General features: G+C 37.0%; 1 protein-coding gene across 1 annotated transcript in view; it reads left to right on the top strand.

Moving 5' to 3' along the window:
* LOC123518619 (transforming growth factor beta regulator 1-like) overlaps nt 1-20,000 on the top strand; it is a 22,295-nt gene that overhangs the window by 177 nt on the left and 2,118 nt on the right. Inside the window, exons 2-10 of the mRNA XM_045279519.1 lie at nt 3,169-3,259; nt 3,687-3,816; nt 5,394-5,542; nt 5,692-5,829; nt 7,493-7,595; nt 8,817-8,986; nt 12,241-12,386; nt 17,349-17,471; nt 19,618-19,747. Of these exons, the coding sequence (XP_045135454.1) occupies nt 3,170-3,259; nt 3,687-3,816; nt 5,394-5,542; nt 5,692-5,829; nt 7,493-7,595; nt 8,817-8,986; nt 12,241-12,386; nt 17,349-17,471; nt 19,618-19,747 (1,179 nt within the window). The 5' untranslated portion in view covers nt 3,169. The remainder of the gene's footprint in view (nt 1-3,168; nt 3,260-3,686; nt 3,817-5,393; nt 5,543-5,691; nt 5,830-7,492; nt 7,596-8,816; nt 8,987-12,240; nt 12,387-17,348; nt 17,472-19,617; nt 19,748-20,000) is intronic.

The following is a 20,000-nucleotide window of genomic DNA, read 5'->3' on the forward strand; positions in this document are numbered from 1 at the left end:
TGGTGGTGGTGCAGTCCCAGGCAGAAAAAGGATGGTCGGTGCTCGATGGCAAAGACGCATGCAGACTGATGATAGGATGTGAGGGATCTGTTTATTCACACAGTGGATACTGTTACCCGCTTCATTACCATGACACGTTTTCATGCTTATTTTTCTTACTATTTGGTGATTTTAAATAGCTTCAGATACTTAGGTGGGGTATTGAAATAGTGAATTCTTTGTCCATGGGGCACTACCATGGTATAGCCATCGTCACCTACGAGATAGCTATACCTTGCGTGTTTTTTTTTTTCTTATGTAAGCGAAAGGACTGACAAAGACATATATATATATATATATATATATATATATATATATATATATATATATATATATATATATTATATTAGAAAAAAGTGCCCACTGGAACTGCAATCTCCAAAAAAGATCAAAAGAATTAGTCAAAAGCCTGGGATAACTGTCTTGACACCTCTATCTTAAAAGAAGGTTGCCAGCGCTCGCCAGATCTCAGCCAGATGTACAATGTTACCAATATAGCAAAAGAAGTATCTTTATTGCACCTGATGACCACTGGCAACGCAGAACTGCGCCAACTGAGAGGTAGGTGATGGGATAGCTATATCATGGTAGTGCCCAGTAATCTTCTGATCTCCATTAACCCTTCCTAATGTAAATATGTAAATAAAATCGTCTTATCACACCCAAAACTCAAGGTAAAAATGTATTCCAGTACTGAAGGGATTAATATAAGTGAAGATGCAAGGGTAATGGTTTAGTATAACTTTTTTTTTTTTCATTTATACCTTGTGAGCTTGTCATGGGAATTTATGGGCTCCTAACTCAAAGCCCACCCACTAGGAAACCCTTGCCCCAAGTGAGGAAGCCCAACCAACACTCGGACCATGGACAGGATTTGAACCCGTGCGCTTGGAAACCCCTCGGACCCCAAAGCATGCATGGTTCCACTATACCACAGCGGCCCATCGGTGCTTTATTTTTATTTTTTTACTATTTTCTTCCAGGCTCATAAACTGATTGCATACATATATTACGATGATATGAAATGGTGAAAAAATGCCACCAATAAGCTTGGGGACATGTGGGGTTTTTTGGTGCAGTCTTCCACCACACTCATCAAGATGATTTTTTTTTTTTTCCCGGTAATTTTTGACCTGTTATGAATGAATTTGCACTTCATTTCTGTTGCAAATCAGTACTTTTTTTATTCCTCAGTGCCCCCTTCCCCCAAAAAAGCACGGTCTATCGCACTTCAGAATATACTGTATTGCGATGAAAATGAATAAAGGATTAATACAAAACAGACCAAAATGTACCAGAAGAAAATGTTTTTGTTGTCACAAATTACCACAAATGTAACAGTAAAAAATGTTAACTGTTTATGCTGTTGAAAGTATTCGCCCCTACCTTTGGTCACCGCTGGCTATGCCAACCTATTGAAAGTTATCTATTTAACCAAAACTTACCTAACCCTAACTTTAATCTTACCTAACATAGCTTAATTAATGTAATCCAGTTGAGACAATATGCAGTGCTGATATGCCTTCTGCAAAATAAATTACCTTTATATATATAACCATTAAGTTGATATGATCAAAGCAAACAAGCCTAACCTGACTTGCAATGATAAAAAAATTGATATGGAGTCATTACCTTATTTCTCTTTGTAATATTTGCTGATACAGTGTAAGTAATCAGGGTGACACCTACCTGTTCATACATCTTTCATAGGCTGATTCAAATTGAATTGCTTCTCATTCACCATAATTAGCTAGTAGCTGAATGTTCAAAGAAATGAACCAATCACCGTGATTGATTTCACGCTTGTGCAAATAATGTGACTAATGTTATAATACAAGCAAACCTAATTGTGATCCTCATTGCCTGCCAGTCCGTCATATATGAGGGTGTCGTAGCACATTAGGCTAGAATCACGGTAGTAATTTTTTCTTCTGATGGTAATGATTTTTCTGAAATGGCGTGAAATTTTTCATACATTTTATTATTTTGATTACAGAATGTGCTTTATTGGTGTATTTTAAGTGATTCTGGTGACTTATTTGCTGTGTCAGTAAATCTTTATAATGCAGCCACATCAGATACAAGCACGTAACTCATATATCATGTAGAATGGTTGGTGACCTTGCCATGTGTATAGAAATTATGTGGCACATGTGTAGTGCGTCCGTCATAGTACTCAGAAGTGTAGCAGAAATTCAAGATTTTCGAAGTCCAGTGGTGTAATATTTGAGGCATATATTTCATTAGGTTAGATTAGGCTTATATTTGGTTAAGTTAATATTCTAGCAGGAGGTGTGGGGTCTAAGGGGGACATAGCCCTCTCCACTAGGATAGATTATTTTAGAATAAGTGATGGGTAGTGAAAGGGGATGGGTGAAACATGGACATAGTATAAATAATTACCACTGTGTTTTTGGTGATTCTGATAATTTACTCTTTTGTCATACCCTACCTGGTAACCCAGCATTCTCACAGGTCCTGGTTGTTGGTGGTAGATACGATAGCTTGGCTTGGGAGAAGTCCCGACTGACCTATAGCATCAAGAGGGTTGACATTTTTCTGCTACTTTATACTATCATATTATATGTATACAATGTGTTTTTTGAAGGTCAGGAGGGAAATAGTCGAAAAATAAGGAATTGGTTGGAGCTGTAGAGAGAATAATTGTAAGAAAAAGTAGAAAGTCATACAGCAAGGCCATAGGAAGATGGTAGGCATGCAGTTAGCAATATCAGAAGAGCAGTTAATATGAAAGTAGCAATAAAATAAAGCAAGAACTACAACATATAGATAGAGGCTGAAGACAGTCACTTAGAGGAGAGGAGTTGATAAGACAAAAATCTTTTGATTGTAGCTATGTGAAGCATATTCCATACATAGATGGATAAGGCCCCTTTGCATAGTTAACAGCATTGTGACTAAGAAAACCTAGTGAAGACAGAGACAAAATTTTGTGAACTTCCACTGCCTGGAAGCTACTTTCAGTTAGACTAATGCTTCATACTTGTTGTCCATCCTTTTTTTTTTTTTTTTTTTTTTTTTTGCTAGCAATCCTTTTCCTTAAAGATAAAGACTGTATTAATCATTGCAATAATTAGATATATTTAATGGTAATTCATTAATTTTTAGAATGTCGTCTGTGTGGAATACTGCAGAGAACCTCCTCTTGGGACCTAGCATGGATCCAGTCAGAGGGCGAACTGCACACCTTGCTGAGACTGTAAGCAAAATTATTTTCGTTCAAAGACAAAAGAAGAAAATAGAAATATAATTGTCTTTGTAAGTTTGTACCTGCTTATCATCTCATACTAAAATTCTAAATCCATACAGGAGCCTCATTTGTCCCTTTTTGGTATATTACTAAGTTAATTTTTTTTTAGACTCCATCAAGACAACAGTTTTGTAACAAGATATTTTTCATTATTGTTTCTCATGCATATGTTACATCAAGACAATCAAGGTGGACTGAAATCCTCCTGGAATTCGATGATTATCTTTTTTCTCACTAATAGGCTTTCCATGGCTGTAAAATATATTGGTAGTAAATTAATATAGTGGAATAATTTGGATGTTGGTGCATAGATATACAGTAGCAAACTTATTTAGAGAATACTTCAGTTTGATCTCCATTTAAAATGTTTTCACAGGTGGATGGGAGTGAAGGTGGTGGACACCTAATAACTGTAGCAAACTCAAGTTCTGGAGTGACTGCTGTGAGTACTCCTGGCTTTGTAGGGAGTGTTCCAGGCAGATCATCACCAGGAAATACATCTTCAGGTACAAAAATGAGGAGGTTTATTGTGGAATGTTTTGAAACATATTAAGAATATGTACATACCCACTATATTTTCCTATTCAGATATTTGTATAAACTCCAGAAAATAAGACATGTACATATTGACAATATTATCTAGCTTTTTCTGATCCTTGGAAGTTGCAATCGCACTATCATGTGTGAAGACTTATTCTTATAGTAGGTAATATATCGTACTGTATTGCATTTTCTAATTTTAATTCAACTAAAATTAAGTACACCACTTTTCAAGAATTTTCTGATAATGTCACACAAGTTCAACCATTATTTTTAGAAATGTTTCATCTTATCACCATAAATCCTTTACCAATATTAATCAAGATATAACTAACTCTTCCACGAATTTACCAAGTGCCAACTTCACAGCTGATGCATCCAAATATCAAAGTAACACTTGAACTTCTCCATATATAGCTACCACAATTATCATATGTAAGTAACTCCTCAAATATTAAATAATGCATCAACTGTCAAAATTGCACCACATATACATAAAATCATATGTAGACATCGTAGCAAAAACGACATCCTATATTTGTTTCCTCTTTTCACTCAGATGGCATATAGATTGTCTTAGACTGCATTATCAACTATAGAGCTCTACTCACTAATACAAGGAAGAGTCTGTCCATGACTCAATGGTTCCTCTCCTCTCTTGACTGGAACCACAACCTCTCGGCTTCTGCCTTCCCGTTCTCTTCTCTCATCTCCAGCTCTCCATATCTTGTTGGTTGAGCCTATTATATACCCAATGTCTCGCACTTTTTCCTCTGTGCCCAGTTTATCATCCACCATTCAGAGATCACTCCACGTGGGGGGCCCACGTGTGAACAACATAAGGACAGAAGCACATACAAAATACAATCAGATAATTCTTAACTGTAGTAACATCTGGAAATACGACATTATCCTATTGGCGTTTCAGAGGTTCATGTTTTCCCTACAAAAATAGTAAGTTCCTTATTTGTCTAACTATGATAGCCAGGTTGTTTATTGGTCACATTTATTTACCAATCATGGGTCACTCCACGTGGTGTATATACCTACTAAGATGGCCAGTTTCTTATTGGTCTGATCAGGATAACCAGGTTGCATATTGGCCATTTAAATTCACCATTCATGTTTAACTCCACGTGGGGAAACACGTGTGTGCTACACTACTCCCCAAAGTCAAAGTCATTTGGTCTTGGACATCTGTCTGGGTCATCTCCTGGTTTAAAAATCTGATCCTCAGCAACCTATTCTCTGTTAATGTTTTTTTAACGTTTCTTGTCCCACTGCATCTTGACCCAACTCCATTCTATTTATGGTTGGGTCATTATCACAATTCTCATGTAGATATGTGTTTGTTCCTCATGTCGTGCTTCTGCTGCTGCATCAGGTTATGACAACTTTTGTGTTTTAGGGGATTGCTGCTTTGAAAATTTCTATGATAAGAAAAGCAAATACCAGTGAAGTAATTACAAAATTACATATAATTTCATAATGCCTTCTATCTAATGTTGCTGGAAGGAATTAAAACATAGTGTAATTCCTGCAGGAAGACTTTCTGCTGACAAGGGTAGAGGACGTGGTGCCAGTCTTCCCCCAGCCATTGCTGAAAGACTAGCCAGACACAAAGCTCAAGAGCAGCTGGTGTACAAACGCAAGATGAAGCTTTTGAGACGGATTGTGAAAGACCTTGTATTTGTAAGTAAATAATTTTATTTGTATCTATAGGTATTGTATGTATGCATGTATCTAATTATTGATTTTTTGTTTTGGAAGTTGGAAGAACAATAGCTTTCATATTGTGATTATACTGCATCATGAATCAACTTTTCTGTGACTGCTTCTAGGAAAATGCAGCACTGTGTGACCAGGTTGCAGAGGTCCAGCAACAAGTGGTGGTTGCAGCAGAGGAGAGAATTTTTCTGCTCAAAAGACTTCTACAACATCAAACCACAAATGACAATCATAGTCAACTTCCAGCAAAGGTAGATTTTACAGGAAAATTGCTGTATACTCATAAATCATATGTAATGGATATTGATTCTATGGGAATGAAAAACTCGGTTCACTAGGAGTTACTATAAGTGCTTGAATTCCATTAATTTTAGTTTTGCAATTGAAAGAAAACATTTGGAAAACAAGTGAAAAAATAATTCTTTGAAAGTTGCAATCAGGTGACCAAGGATAAGTCTTGGATTATCTTGATAATGATTATCATGATTCATAGACAACCCAACAGACACTTCATTGATCCTTTATTTTAGTTAATGAAAATAGCTTCAGAAAATCATGAGTGACTTTTTAATGTGATATGGATTTTTGTTGGTAAAAAGGTATTTCTATATAAAGATCTAGTAGTACAGGGTGGGGTGCGGATACTTCCCAATTTGAGAATGAAATAAAAATTTGTTCACACTTCACAATTCTTTATTCTTCTTTTATGCCTTTCACACAACATGGGAGATTTACACTGTTTTAAAGACAATATTTTTTAAATGTCCACTATCTCCAGCATGTTGAGCAGTATATTGGCTATTTCAGTTCAGATGGCGTTCTGTAGGTCTTCCAGGGTCTGTGGATGGTCGTTATAAACCAGGGATTTGAGATATCCTCAGAGGAAATAATCACAGGGGGCTAAATCAGGTGAGCACACAGGCCAGTTTAAGTCTCCTCTGAGGGAAATCAGTTGGTCGGGAAAAGCTTCTCTCAGGAATCCCATTGAAATGCATGCAGTGTGGGCACATACTGATTTAGCCCCCTGTAATTATTTCCTGTGGGGATATCTCAAATCCCTGGTTTATAACGACCGTCCACAGACCCTGGAAGACCTACAGAACGCCATCCGAACTGAAATAGCCAATATACCTCTCAACATGCTGGAGAGAGTAGACCAAAGCTTCTGAAATCGTCTGACAATGTGTATTGACAATGGAGGTGGACATTTAAAAGATATTGTCTTTAAAACAGTGTAAAAGTAAATCTCCCATGTTGTGTGAAAGGCATAAAAGAAGAATAAGGAATTGTGAAGTGTGAACAGGTTTTTATTTCATTCTCAAATCGGGAAGTATCCGCACCCCACCCTGTACATAAAAACTATTCATCTTCTCTAACCGATTCTCTTCAGCCTTTTTCTCATTGCTGCAGTGTTGCATCTTGCTATCTTCAATCACTAATTTGATGTAAACTGTACTTCTGTTTTTTTGTAACAGCACACCTCTCTTGTGGCTTCACTGTGCAAAACTATTTTCTTTCATCCTTACTATATCCTCTAATACAAGAGTTAAACAGTATTCTTGATCATTTATCCATTTTTTTTTTTTTTTTCTTGTAAACTCAGAAATTCTTGCTTGTTTCTTGTCCAAGTTTAGATGACCCTCTTGACACTGGTATTCTTGATGGGTATTTTTATCACTCTTTTTGTTCACCTTGACCACCACCTCTTGTATATGATAGAAATATATAAAGAGATAAACTGTTAATCAAACTCTTAAGATTCCTTAAAACTGTTTTCTTTTAACCAAGCATAACTGGAATTCTGTACAACTTATTGAACTATATATTTTTGACAAATGAAATTTATTGTAGGAGTTACCATCCCTAAGCTAATGAATACTGATCCAAAATGTGTAATATGAATATTTCTTTCAGAACAATAACTATTTCGTTTTGGGCAGTGGAAGTATTGAAAATTGGGACAGCAAGAAACCTAAAGTGGCATCACTGAAGCGAAAGCCATCCGATCCCTCTCCTGGTAAAATGCTTATTGTCAACTTAAAGGAAATGCTCCTCCTTTCAAACTCTCTTTCGTTTTCCTTCTCAATTTTTTTTTTCTGCATCTCTGGTATTTGATTCAAAATCATAAAACTTTTTTATCTTTTCCTCAAGCCTGTTGTTGACTTATTGGAAATGTTCCTTATAGAATCTTTTTTTCTTTTCAATATTATTTTGTCCAGATCACATACATGATCTCTGATTCATAACTGCAAAATTATTTTTTTCCCAATCTTTAGAATATACAGAGAATAAAAAATCATACACTTTCAATATTATTCTTACCATATAATAGTCTTCAGATATACTTACATCATATAGCATTTGAAAAGAATATTTACTTTTATTTTTATCTAAGAATCTCATTGTCTGCTTTATATTAGAGATTCTTTCAGTGATGTTCTGAGTCAGGAGAGCTGCAAGTTTCAAACATCCTGTTCACTATATGTATTCGTTATCTTGAATTGCAGTTTTATCCATGAACATGGACACTTTTGTAAGATAATTTCTGCTTTCTACAAAAAGTCCATGTGTTCATGGTTTCTTTCTCTTTCCAGTGTCCACTGCCTGATGCAGAACATATCCTTGACTATGAAGGGAGTCCAGATTAGTCATGATGATATTTTTCATAATGAAATTTATTGCAAAGATAAAGATAACAAACCTAGGAAAGTTTTATAGAATTGATAATATGTTCTCAAAAGAATTTCACAACATTTGGTAGATAATTCTTTCAAAATCTGCATTTAAATTCACTATCTTGCCTTTCCAGTACACTGCTTTTGCTATGGAACCAAGAGGCTACTATTGATTTTAGATATTTCTTTGTTGCGGAAGTTTTTATTCCTTTGTTTGAGGTATTCAAACTATAATTTATTCCTGCAAATGTTGATACTGGATGGCAGGAAAAAAAAGTAGCATATAATGTGAACCCTTGGCTATTTCACAGCCTCATCCATTACTGTGATGGATGCAGACATAATCTTGGCTGACCTTAGCTATTGTTTGTGTTAAACAGATAATTTGTGATGTTCAACTCCAGAAAAGGGTTTTATTCAAGATAAAGAAAGGAAAACTATATAACTATATATATATATATATGAATGCCTAATTTTTTTTATATAATTTCTATTCTATCCATAAATATTCTTGATTATATATAATGTCATGTACTTGGATTATTTCAGTATGCATTTTGCAGGCCTAGGTAGCACAACACCATCTTCTGTTGGATCATCAGAAAAAGTTAAGGCAAGAAAGAGTGGAAGCAGCAAACCCAAACGCCTTTGTCCTCCCATCACTTTAGACTCTGCTGGACGTCCAATCTTCCCTATAACTCTGGGACCACTTACAATTCACAGTCTGGGAGAGGTAAAATAAAAAAGAATCTATCAGTTTATCCTTCTTTTTTTTTTTTTTTTTTTTTCTCTCTCTCTTTTTTATGCATCATTCCCCCATGTAATGGTTCTCAAGTGGATGGGTCTGGCAAAAAGCTCCCTATAACTTTTCTCGTAACCAAGTATTTCCTTCTTGCATCTTTAAGTGCTCTGTGTTTATTCGTATTTCCTTCCTTTTACCATGGGCATTTTCAAATTTATGGTGATACATATTCTTTAGTAATTTTATACTCCATACAGTAAAAGTCCGAAAGTTCGGAATACAAAACTTTGGATAGCTCGAAACTTTGGAATTTTTCTGGTTGATCAATTAATGCTGAATTTACTAAAAACAAATCTATATATAAAAAGAATAAAAGATAAAATAAGCCATGGGTGTGTTTGTTTAGTGGTGTCAGTTTCTCATACTTCCATACTGGCTCCATAGATAGTTTGTACACCCATACATCTCCCATGCACCTATCACCATGATAGTACTGAGATATGGTAATCTAAAATAGTCTCATATCTACCTCCTCCACTCTCTCCCCTTCCCACAAACATACTCTTCAGCTTCATAATTTTTGCTCATCACTTCTCTCATGCTTATATATGCATCTATTCTAAGTTCATACATAGATTACATGCTAATACAACTACCCTGAATCTCTGTTAATCTAAAAATACAGGTATTTCTTGATTTATGCATGTTTAGATTATGCAATTTTGAAGCAACGCGAGAGAAAAACCTGGTAATTTTTTTCAAATTATGTGGATTATTGAGAATAACATGTCAAGATAATCAAGTTGCACGGCTGGTTTAGTTTTGTGTTGCGGCCACCAGGTTTCACCAGGTGTTCACCCACCCAACATGCTGTCTCTTTGCACGTTGCCCAATAACCTTGGCTTTAAATGGGCTCCCTAAAATAATAAGGATTATATTGTAATTACTATGTACATCTAAATGGGATACAGTTGTTTCTCAATTTATGCGTGTTCAAATCATGCAATTTTGAAATAACATGAGGTGTTCTGTTCCAGCCTTCTCCATATTTGTATTGCAGAACAATTTGAGTTACAAGGCTTGTACCTAGTGTACAGATTTTTCACTGATCCTGCAGTAAGTCAGTACTAGTGAATAATTTTTTTACAAGAAAAATATTCAAGTACATGAAAAGAGGAAGTTAGTTTCTTTTGTTGATAATAACAATAAATGTAATTATGAAGTTTAATGGGCTTGATTCTTTATATCATGGAAAGCCAGTTAGTTACTTAACTGTATTTTTCACTAACTATTATACATTTGATACTTTCATTTCCTATTAAGTACAACTAAACTATAGTATGTAAGGGTTTTATCTTGTTTGTACATACAAATCAGATATGTAAGAAATCTGTGTATGCTACACTCCTCACAATATTCTACATGAAGCCCCTACCTACTACGCATTTCACGGAGAGTGAGTCATTGTTTTTCGCGAATATCTTTCAAACTAATGAATTGATCGGAATGGTACTTTGACACTGTGTACAAGACACCTTCCGCTAATTTTTGGTCATACTAAGCATTGCCAAATGGTGTTAGTAAAAGCGTTTACTCTTGAAGTTTAAAGCCGAAGTCACATGAGTCGCCAGAACTAACGTACACAATCGAACGTGGAAGGGGGAAGATAGCGGGAGAGTGGGAGGAGGAGGGGAAGCGAGCGGGAGAGAGGAACGTAGGGAGGAATGGGATGGGGGATTGTAGACGTTCGTATGGATAGGTTGGCGAGGCTCGGCAACATCGTATATCTCAAGAGTAAACGCTTTTACTAACATCATTTGGCATTGCTTAGTATGACCAAAAATTAGCGGAAGGTGTCTAGTACACAGTGTCAAAGTACCATTCCGATCAATTCATTAGTTTTAAAGATATTTGTAAAAAACAATGACTCACTCTCCGTGAAATGCATAGTAGTCATATCATCCTTAAACTAATATCACAGCAAGTGTTGGATAAAAACTAAGTACAGGCAACCCCCACTTAACAAACGGGTTACGTTCCTAAAAGGAAACTTTTGTTGTGCGAATTTTCTTTAAGTGAACCAATTATAACAAGTTTGACCCTTGACTTGAACTTCCATTGAGAGTAAACAAAGCGAGATTGCATCATAGTACAGTAAAAGGTTTAATGAAAGTAAAATTTATGAAGTTAAACATTTAAGCAGTTTAATTTAAGACTAAGTCATTATAATATATACTAATGTATGTATGTAAGTAACTTTATAATGTTGATGATCTAAAATTTATGAAGGGTGGGAGAGTGGAGTGGTAAAGACGCTAGCTGGCAACGTGTGGAATGTAAGCAAAGGGTGCATCATTGTACCGCATGTACCACATTTCCACAAGGCTTGCCATTTTATCCATTGGGTGACTCTTTTAGCTTGCAAGGAAGATACAGTTTCACTAGCCTTCTTAGTAGAGTCTACTGACTTGAAAATAATAGAGACATTAGATGGAGTCAAGCCATGGTGGCGAGCAATGCTATTAGTTTTCTCACCTCATGCCTGTGAATAATATCCAGCTTCACTTTGAGAGTAAGAGACTTCCTGGTCTTCTTAGCAATGCTTGGTGACATTGCAGGGCTGGTTGCAGGCATTTTGGTGGCATGTTGAGCGTGAGAAGACAAGCTATTGCTGGATCCTGTTTTTGTTTTGAACTAAGAGCAGGAAGGGTAGGGGAGTGAGTGGTGCACGTTTTGTCCATGAGAGGCGCTGGTGTATTCAAAAGCCTGTCAGCTTGCGTGATGCGGCGGGGCTTTCAAATTTGGAAAAAACTTACCTGGATAAAATTTCGTTAAAGCGAGTTTGGTGTTCGTTATATGAGCTGATGGTAGTAAAAGAAATGTTTGTTGTAGCGAAATTTCGTTGTGTGAACGATCTTTAAGTGGGGGTTGCCTGTATATCGTCAAATGTCACGTACATATGCCTAATATTCATATTCAGTACCATACTAATAGGATCATGCTACATTCCAGGTTACAAAACACTTTGATATGCATGTCTGAAGTTACATTGGATGCCACAAAAATTGAGTCCTTCACTGGGATCATGTCCACTTGTGATGTTGCTAACACAGCTCTGCTATGAATTCTCTCTTTTTAACAACACTTATACTCTCCACCACCTGTATGATACTCTGCCACATCACCTTATATTTATACATCTCTTGCTTTTAATATAATTGCCTATCTTGCGTTTTTCATTTTAGATAATCAGTGATCGGGAGGCTTATCACAATGAACAGTGTATATTCCCAGTTGGCTTTTGCTCCTCAAGAATATATGCAAGTCTACGAGATCCACTTAAACCAGTATTATACACATGCAAGATATTGGATGGAGGTCCCTCTCCAAGGTAAAATTATATGTTTATATTTTTGTTGTGCTTCAAGTAGTAGTTTGTTTCACTATCCCTGGATATGCTTTTAGTGATATGTATTTTTTTTTCTCATTATTCAAGCTGAGTTTGTGTTTTTAGGTTTATTTATAATGTGTAATACGTGAACTGTGAACCTAGCGTAAGCTGGATAACAGTTGTTGGACACTTTTAGGAATATTTTTTTTCACTTATCCTGAATATGTTAGTAGACATTTCTGCCCTTTGATTGAGTAATTTTAAGCCCTGGTAACTCTTACATCATCTGTGTCATTTTTAGATGTTTGACCTGTCAGAGACACAAAACTGTTACCTGTGCTGCGGCTCTGTCAGCACCAAGATTGGTGTTTACACGGCTAACTTGGCAACCACCAGGCAGTGTTTACCTCAGCTCTTGCTTGGTTTTGCAGCCCTTTTTCTACCATTGCTTTTTAGGGCAAAGTTGTGTCTTTCACATCAATTAAGTTAAAAGTGCTTTTGGTGGCAGACAAAGTGGCTGTTACACAGGACTGTATTCTCAGTCATCTGCTGGTCACTCAGCCAGCCTTCCCCATTACAGAGTGAGCTCAGAGCTCATACAATGATCTTCAGGTAGGACTGTGACCACAACCACCTTGCCATGCCCGGGACTCAAACTTGGGCCATCTCGGTTGTGAGCTGAGTGTGCTAACCACCACACTATGTGGTATGGGTGTGTGTGTGTGGGGGGAGGGGGGCATGTCTGTAGTACTTATTTAAGTAATCACAGACCATTTCAACTATTAACTGGTGTGCAAAGTGTTTGAAAAAAAAAAACTTGGCAAACTTAGTTTTTTGGATAACTAGGATTAATCTTGCCATACTGGTCCTACTTATACAGGGCTTCCTGTGTGCATTTACCTAGTTGTATTGTACAGGGTTCGAGCGGGACTCATAGTGTCCTGTCTCCATATCTCCATTTATCTAATTTTTCCTTAAAGTTATGCACATTATGTGCCGTAACAATTTCATTATCCAATGCATTCCATATTTCCACTGTTCCTTGTGGAAAACTGTATTTTCCAATATCCTTCACACACTGCCTCATCCTGATCTTCTTTTCATGTCCTCTTGTACTTCCATCTTCTTCTGTCAACAGCACCAGGTCTTCTTTGTCTATCTTTTCAATGCCATTGACTATCTTGTACATTGTTATTAGGTACCCACGTTCTCTTCTATCTTGTAAGGTTGGCAGTTCCATATCCTTCAGTTGTTCTTCATCTGTTAGGTCCTTTAATTCTAGCATCATCTTTGTAGCAATCTTCTGTATCCTTTCCAAATTTCTTGTATCCTTTTTAGAGCTCGGAGACCAGACCACTGCTGCATATTCCAGACTTGGACGTATCATGCTTGTAATGATTTTTTTTTATCTTATCTTTGTCCATGTATTGAAATGCCACTCTTATATTAGTCAACATTTTATACGATAGTCCAAATATCTTACTTATGTGTTTTTCAGGGCTCAGATTTTTCTGTATGATCACTCCCAGATCTTTTTCCTCTTTAGGCTTCATTATTTGTTCTGCTCCCACCAAATATTTCCAAACTGGTCTTCTCTTACTCTTTCCTAGTTCCATTATGTGACATTTTTTGGCACAGATTTTCCTGTATGATCACTCCCAGATCTTTTTCCTCTTTAGTCTTCATTATTTGTTCCGCTCCCACCAAATATTTCCAAACTGATCTTCTCTTACTTTTTCCTAGTTCCATTATGTGACATTTCTTGGCATTAAACTCCAATTTCCACTTCCTGCTCCACTCATGGATCTTGTTCATATCTTCCTGCAATAGCAGACAGTCCTCTCTGGCTTTGATAACTCTTAGCAGTTTTGCATCATCAGCAAATAAATTTATATAACTGTTTACCCCAATATGAATGTCATTTACATAAATCTGAAACATAATGGGGGCTAACACTGACCCTTGTGGCACTCTGATAGTTACTTTATTCCAAGATGAGTATGTGTCTCTGATCACAGTTCTTATTTCCCTATCCTTCAAATAATCTCTTGTCCATTCTAGCAAAGTTCCTCGCAGTCCTTCTATGCTCACAAGTTTCCAAAGTAGTCTTCCATGAGTGACTTTATCAAAAGCTTTTTTAATATCCAAGTATACTGTGTCCACCCATCCATCTCTGTTTTCAAGTCCTGCAATAACTCTAGTAGAAGCTTGATAAGTTTGATACACATGACCGCCCTGTCCTGAACCCATATTGTCTGTTCGATATGACTTGCTCCTCTTCTAGAAATTTAACCCATTTTTCTTTGATAATTATTTCACACAACTTCCCCAAGACACTTGTAAGTGACACTGGTCTGTAGTTTAGTGGTTCAGTTGCCTTTCTTCTTTTAAATATTGGAATTACATTGGCCCTCTTCCATTCTAGTGGAACTTTCCTTTCATTTATTGAACTTGTAATTATTTCCCAAACTGGATCCAGTAGTTGCTCTTTACATTCTTTTAATACCCAGCCTGATACACCATCTAGCCCCATTGCTTTTCTGACATCCAACTTCTCCAATAATCTTCCAATGTCCTCTTTGTGCTCTGTGATCTGTAATCCTTGGCAATGCAATGTCCTACTAGGTTCTGTGAAATCTTCCTCTGCAGTGAACACTGTTTTGAAGCTCTCATTCATTATTTCACACATTTCCTTCTCTGTTTGATATGTCTTCCCTTCTTTAATTATTTTTAAATTGTTTCCTTGTTCTTTGTTTTGCCATTTATAAACTTGTAGAAAAGTTTGGGTTCGTCTTTGCTTTTATTCACCACATCTTTCTCAAAGTATCTTTCTTCCTCTCTCCTTGCTCTAATGTATTAATTTCTGGCATCCTTGTACTGCCATCTGTTATACTCATTTCTCTGTTTTATGAGTTTCTTCCATGCTTTATCTTTTGCTATTTTAGCTTGTATGCGTCTAGCATTGTACCAAGCATGTATTTTTTTCTTAACCATATAAACAGGTACAAATTTTTTACTCCCCTGTACCTTGTTGACTCCTCCACCCACTGATCCATTGCATTAACCATAGTTAACTGCAACACTTCCTCGCTCCACTGTCCAGCGTTATGCATTACTTCCATCTTTCTCTAGTTTACTTTTTTTTGCAGTTAAAGTCTGCAACTAAAAGTATTCTTCTATCTCTTCTTATATTATCTAGGCACTTAATCACCTCTCTTTGCATATCTGTATGTTCTTCAGTTCCCCATGTATTAGTCTTAGGTGGCACGTATGTAACTATAATTTTTCTCTTCTTCAGTTCCTGTTTTGATTGTTACTCCCATTACTTCCACTTTGTCTTCTCCATATTGCACATCCTCCACACATTTATTATCATGAACCATTATTAGCACTCCTCCCCCTTTATCCTTCGTCCCTCTCCTCCAGCTAGTATATCCCTTCTCTTTAAAGTTAACATGGATCTGCTCTCTTAGTTTTGCTTCAATGATGCACATTACATCTGGCTTTTTCTCCTCAAATAATCCTAACCTCCAGCATGCTTGATAACAACCCATCTACATTAGTATAAATCACTCTTAATTTCTTGCCTCCTCCACGACCTCCTCTTTCTTCCATAGGCACCACTTCTTTAGTCTCATATACAGAACCCTCCAGTAAAAATTCTTCTTCTCTATCTCTGTCCTTATCTCGTTTTTTTCCTTAGCTTCACTTCTTAGCACTTCCTCCTTTTCCCTCTCCTCTAGGCTCATATCTCTTTTTATCCATATATCCTCGTGTTCAGTGTCATTTGCCAGCTGTGTAAGTGTATGTGTGTGTGTGTGTATTTACCTAGTTGTTGTATTTACTTAGCTGTAGTTTTACAGGGCCTGGGCTTTACCCTCGTGTGGCCCCGTCTCCATATCTACACTTACCCAATTTTTCTTTAAAACTATGCACACTCGTTGCTGACACCACTTCTTCACTCAAACTGTTCCACATCTCAACACATCTTTGTGGGAAACTATATTTTTTAACATCTCTCAGTGTGTGTGTGTGTGTGTGTGTGTGTGTGTGTGTGTGTGTGTGTGTGTGTTCACTGTGTGTGTGTGTGTCTGTGTGTGTGTGTGTGTGTGTGTGTGTGTGTGTGTGTGTGTGTGTGTGTGTGTGTGTGTATTTACCTAGTTGTAGTTTTACAGGGCATGGGCTTTATGCTCGTGTGGCCCTGTCTCCATATCTACACTTATCCAATCTTACTTTAAAAGTATGCACACTCGTTGCAGACACTACTTCTTCATTCAAACTGTTCCATGTCTCAATACATCTTTGCGGGAAACTATACTTTTTAATATCTCTTACACATCTTCCCTTCCTCAGCTTCTTACTATGCGATCTTGTGCTTCAACTGGCATATTCTTCTCTCAGGATCAGATACTCATTGTCCACTTGGTCCATTCCATTTATCAATTTATAAACTTGTATGAGATCCCCTCTCTCCCTTCTCTGCTCCAATGTTGGAAGATCCATAGCCTTTAGTCTCTCCTCATATGTCATCCCTTCAAGTTCTGGGACCATTCTTATAGCCATTTTTTTGTAGTCTCTCCAGCTTCCTTATGTGTTTCTTCTTGTGAGGGGTCCACACTACTCCTGCATATTCCAATCTGGGTCTTATTATAGTACTTATCAGTTTCTTCATCATTTCTTTGTCCATGTAGTGAAATGCTATTCCAATATTCCTTAGCAAATTGTATGTCTCTCTGAAAATTCTATCAATATGGCTTGCCGGTTGATTATTTTCTTCCATCGTCACTCCCAAATCCTTTTCCTTTTTTACTTTCTCCTGTTCTACTCCATCTCCCATCTTGTAGATTCCCACTGATCGTATTTCACTCTTTCCTTTTTCCATGACGTGTGTGTGTGTGTGTGTGTGTGTGTGTGTGTGTGTGTGTGTTGTGTGAAATATACAGTAAATCATATATTGAACAGATTTGAGATTGTCTGTGAAGATGAAGAAGATGCAGTAGTGGCTGGTAGTTCTCCTGCTGAGTGTCATAACCAGATTCTTCAGACTATTAATCTGTCTCTTGATATGGATCTGTTAACCATCAGGTATGTATTATGTAAGCTTGCTGTTTTCCATGATAATGCTACAAAGTTGAAGTTCTTCAAACATTGTGCTTTGTGCCATTTGCATTTAATTTTTACCTTCTACCACAGATAACAGTAGATCTGGATTTGACACGAAAATCGCCGCGCTGCAGTAACGTACCCAAAGCCGGAGAACGGACCTTAAATTTCAAACCTCGAAATCTCAGCTCCTAGCCAACATGAATCTATGAAGATCACTGTGAAGCAAGCTAACTGTGTTTGATTCAATACCTGAAAGCGATATCTAAATCCATACAACCGTGTCATTGTACCGCTCAGTTATACGAGTCAAACACGAGAATTTATATAGTACCAGGTGGATGTTTAAGTACAACTTTAAGCTTACAGCTGTATTTCAAACACAAAATGCAAATTTTGTATCACATAAATTACTTTACATGATTTTGGCTGTCCACTTGCTCATCTCTTCACACCTGTGAGTTTACGCCTCTTGTCATCACTCTGTGACCATGTGTTACCTCCTGTGGCAATACCAGGTTTGCGCTTGGCGTGGACATCACTGTTGGTGTCTTACTATCCCACCCCTTATATATGTCACATATGTTGCACTAGTGTACTCTATATAATTTCATTAACAAAAATGCAACTATTTTTTTTTTAGGAAGATTATTTACGAAGCGCATAGGCGGGCTTTATTATTTTTTTTACGTCATTAACGCGAAGAAATATATCGTAGTAGTCACTATCAGTCACTGCCTAGGCATTGTTTCCTACGATTCTAGTCAATATTAATCATTCATCGGTTTGTTACAGTCACGTTAGTAATCAGGTGAGTTTAACACTTAACAGCACTCCACAGTACACTTCCACGTCACAGTGATGTCAATAACATGTCACTGTTCTTCACCAGTGTCACTATCTTTTCCCAAACTGACTATCTATATGGCACCAGATGTCATAACTGCAGTCACTGCCACCAGTTGCACGCGTCTCGGATTACGTCCCAGTTACAGCCTCTCACTCTGCCATTTTGTGTGACCTCTCATTATATTTCACTGTAGTGTTTCACATTGTACGCCTCAAGTCACCACTAGCAGTTCTTCTCCACTGTACCACTGACTTAACTCCGCAGTCCACATACAACAGCGTCACCCTACACACGTCACGGTTGGATACACCACTCACAATGTTAAATCTGTGTGCATTACACCACTCACAATGTTCACTCCTTATTCACCTCACTGTACTTCATTACTCACTGCACAGTGACATCACTAGCGACTGCATCACACATGCGCATAATAACATTTTCATGTGAGCCTCGACACAAGCTCTTCACACTTTCACTGCAAATCCATTGTTGGACAAAACTCTTTCAACAGCATTCACATTTCACTGTTTCATTGTCTCCACAGATATGTCAAAATGCCTTAACATGCACGTAACAATTATAACCCCTCACTCTTGGCTACAGCGGTATCCCTAGCACGACTGACTTGAACTGAGTGACTTGAGTGACTGTCCGTTGGCTAAACCGTTGGCCATCTCCCTGCTCGCCTGAGATTTTAAAATGACTCATTTGCAGTAGACATGGGTGTATACAACTTGCCACAAATATGTACATAATAATAATAATAATAATAATGTTTCTTCCAGGTAGAGGTCAACCGAACCCTTAATTTGGTGCACCTCACAGCCTCCACAAATGCACACGCCTTCCCACTGCTGCGGTATTTAGTAATGATTAGTATTTCCTTAAAAATGCACCTTATGTTGTATAAAACTTTACAAAATTATAACTTTAACTGTCAGCTGCCGCGTACTACCAGTCGACCGCTTTAGGTACATTACTGCAGTGGCGGCGCGGCTCCGCAATGCCGTGTCAAATCCAGATCTACTGTTATCTGTCCTTCTACGTATTTTTATTTTCTTTTTCATCATCCCATACCTTTTTTTTTCTTTTTTGTCAGTGTGTGTAATAGTAATAATGAAATTAATAATAGTAATAGTAATAATTGTGATAATGATAATCTTACTTGTATGGTTTATTTTTTTGACAGGTTCATCTGTGTAAAATCCACATGAGAGAGAGAGAGAGAGAGAATATCTTGTACTCTAACTTTTGTACTTTTTATTTTATCTGTAGATCTGAAGGTACTGATAGTGATGAGAGAGGCTGCAGATTTTTTGGACTCACTCATCCCAGTGTACAGAATGTGCTGCAAGCCTGTCCCGGGGCCAGAAAATGTTCTCGTTACAAGTGGATCAAATTTGAGGTAAAAATATTACTATTTCTATCTCTCTCTTAGGTCTTTTTTGCTGTACTATTATAGTTAGATATCTTCTGTTTTATTTTGAAAGCCAAATTTTTATAAATGTTATGCTTAATATTTTCATTCCTATATTATCCATCTTCCTAATGCAGGAGTAAAGTACTATTCCCAGTATTTCATTACTTACTGGAAAACTCTTTCAAGAATGTATCAATATGCTTTCCATCACAATATTCAGTTTGACTATGGTCTTTAG

This window comes from Portunus trituberculatus, chromosome 44 (assembly GCF_017591435.1).
Source record: "Portunus trituberculatus isolate SZX2019 chromosome 44, ASM1759143v1, whole genome shotgun sequence".
In the NCBI taxonomy this organism is placed as follows: Eukaryota; Metazoa; Arthropoda; class Malacostraca; order Decapoda; family Portunidae; genus Portunus; species Portunus trituberculatus.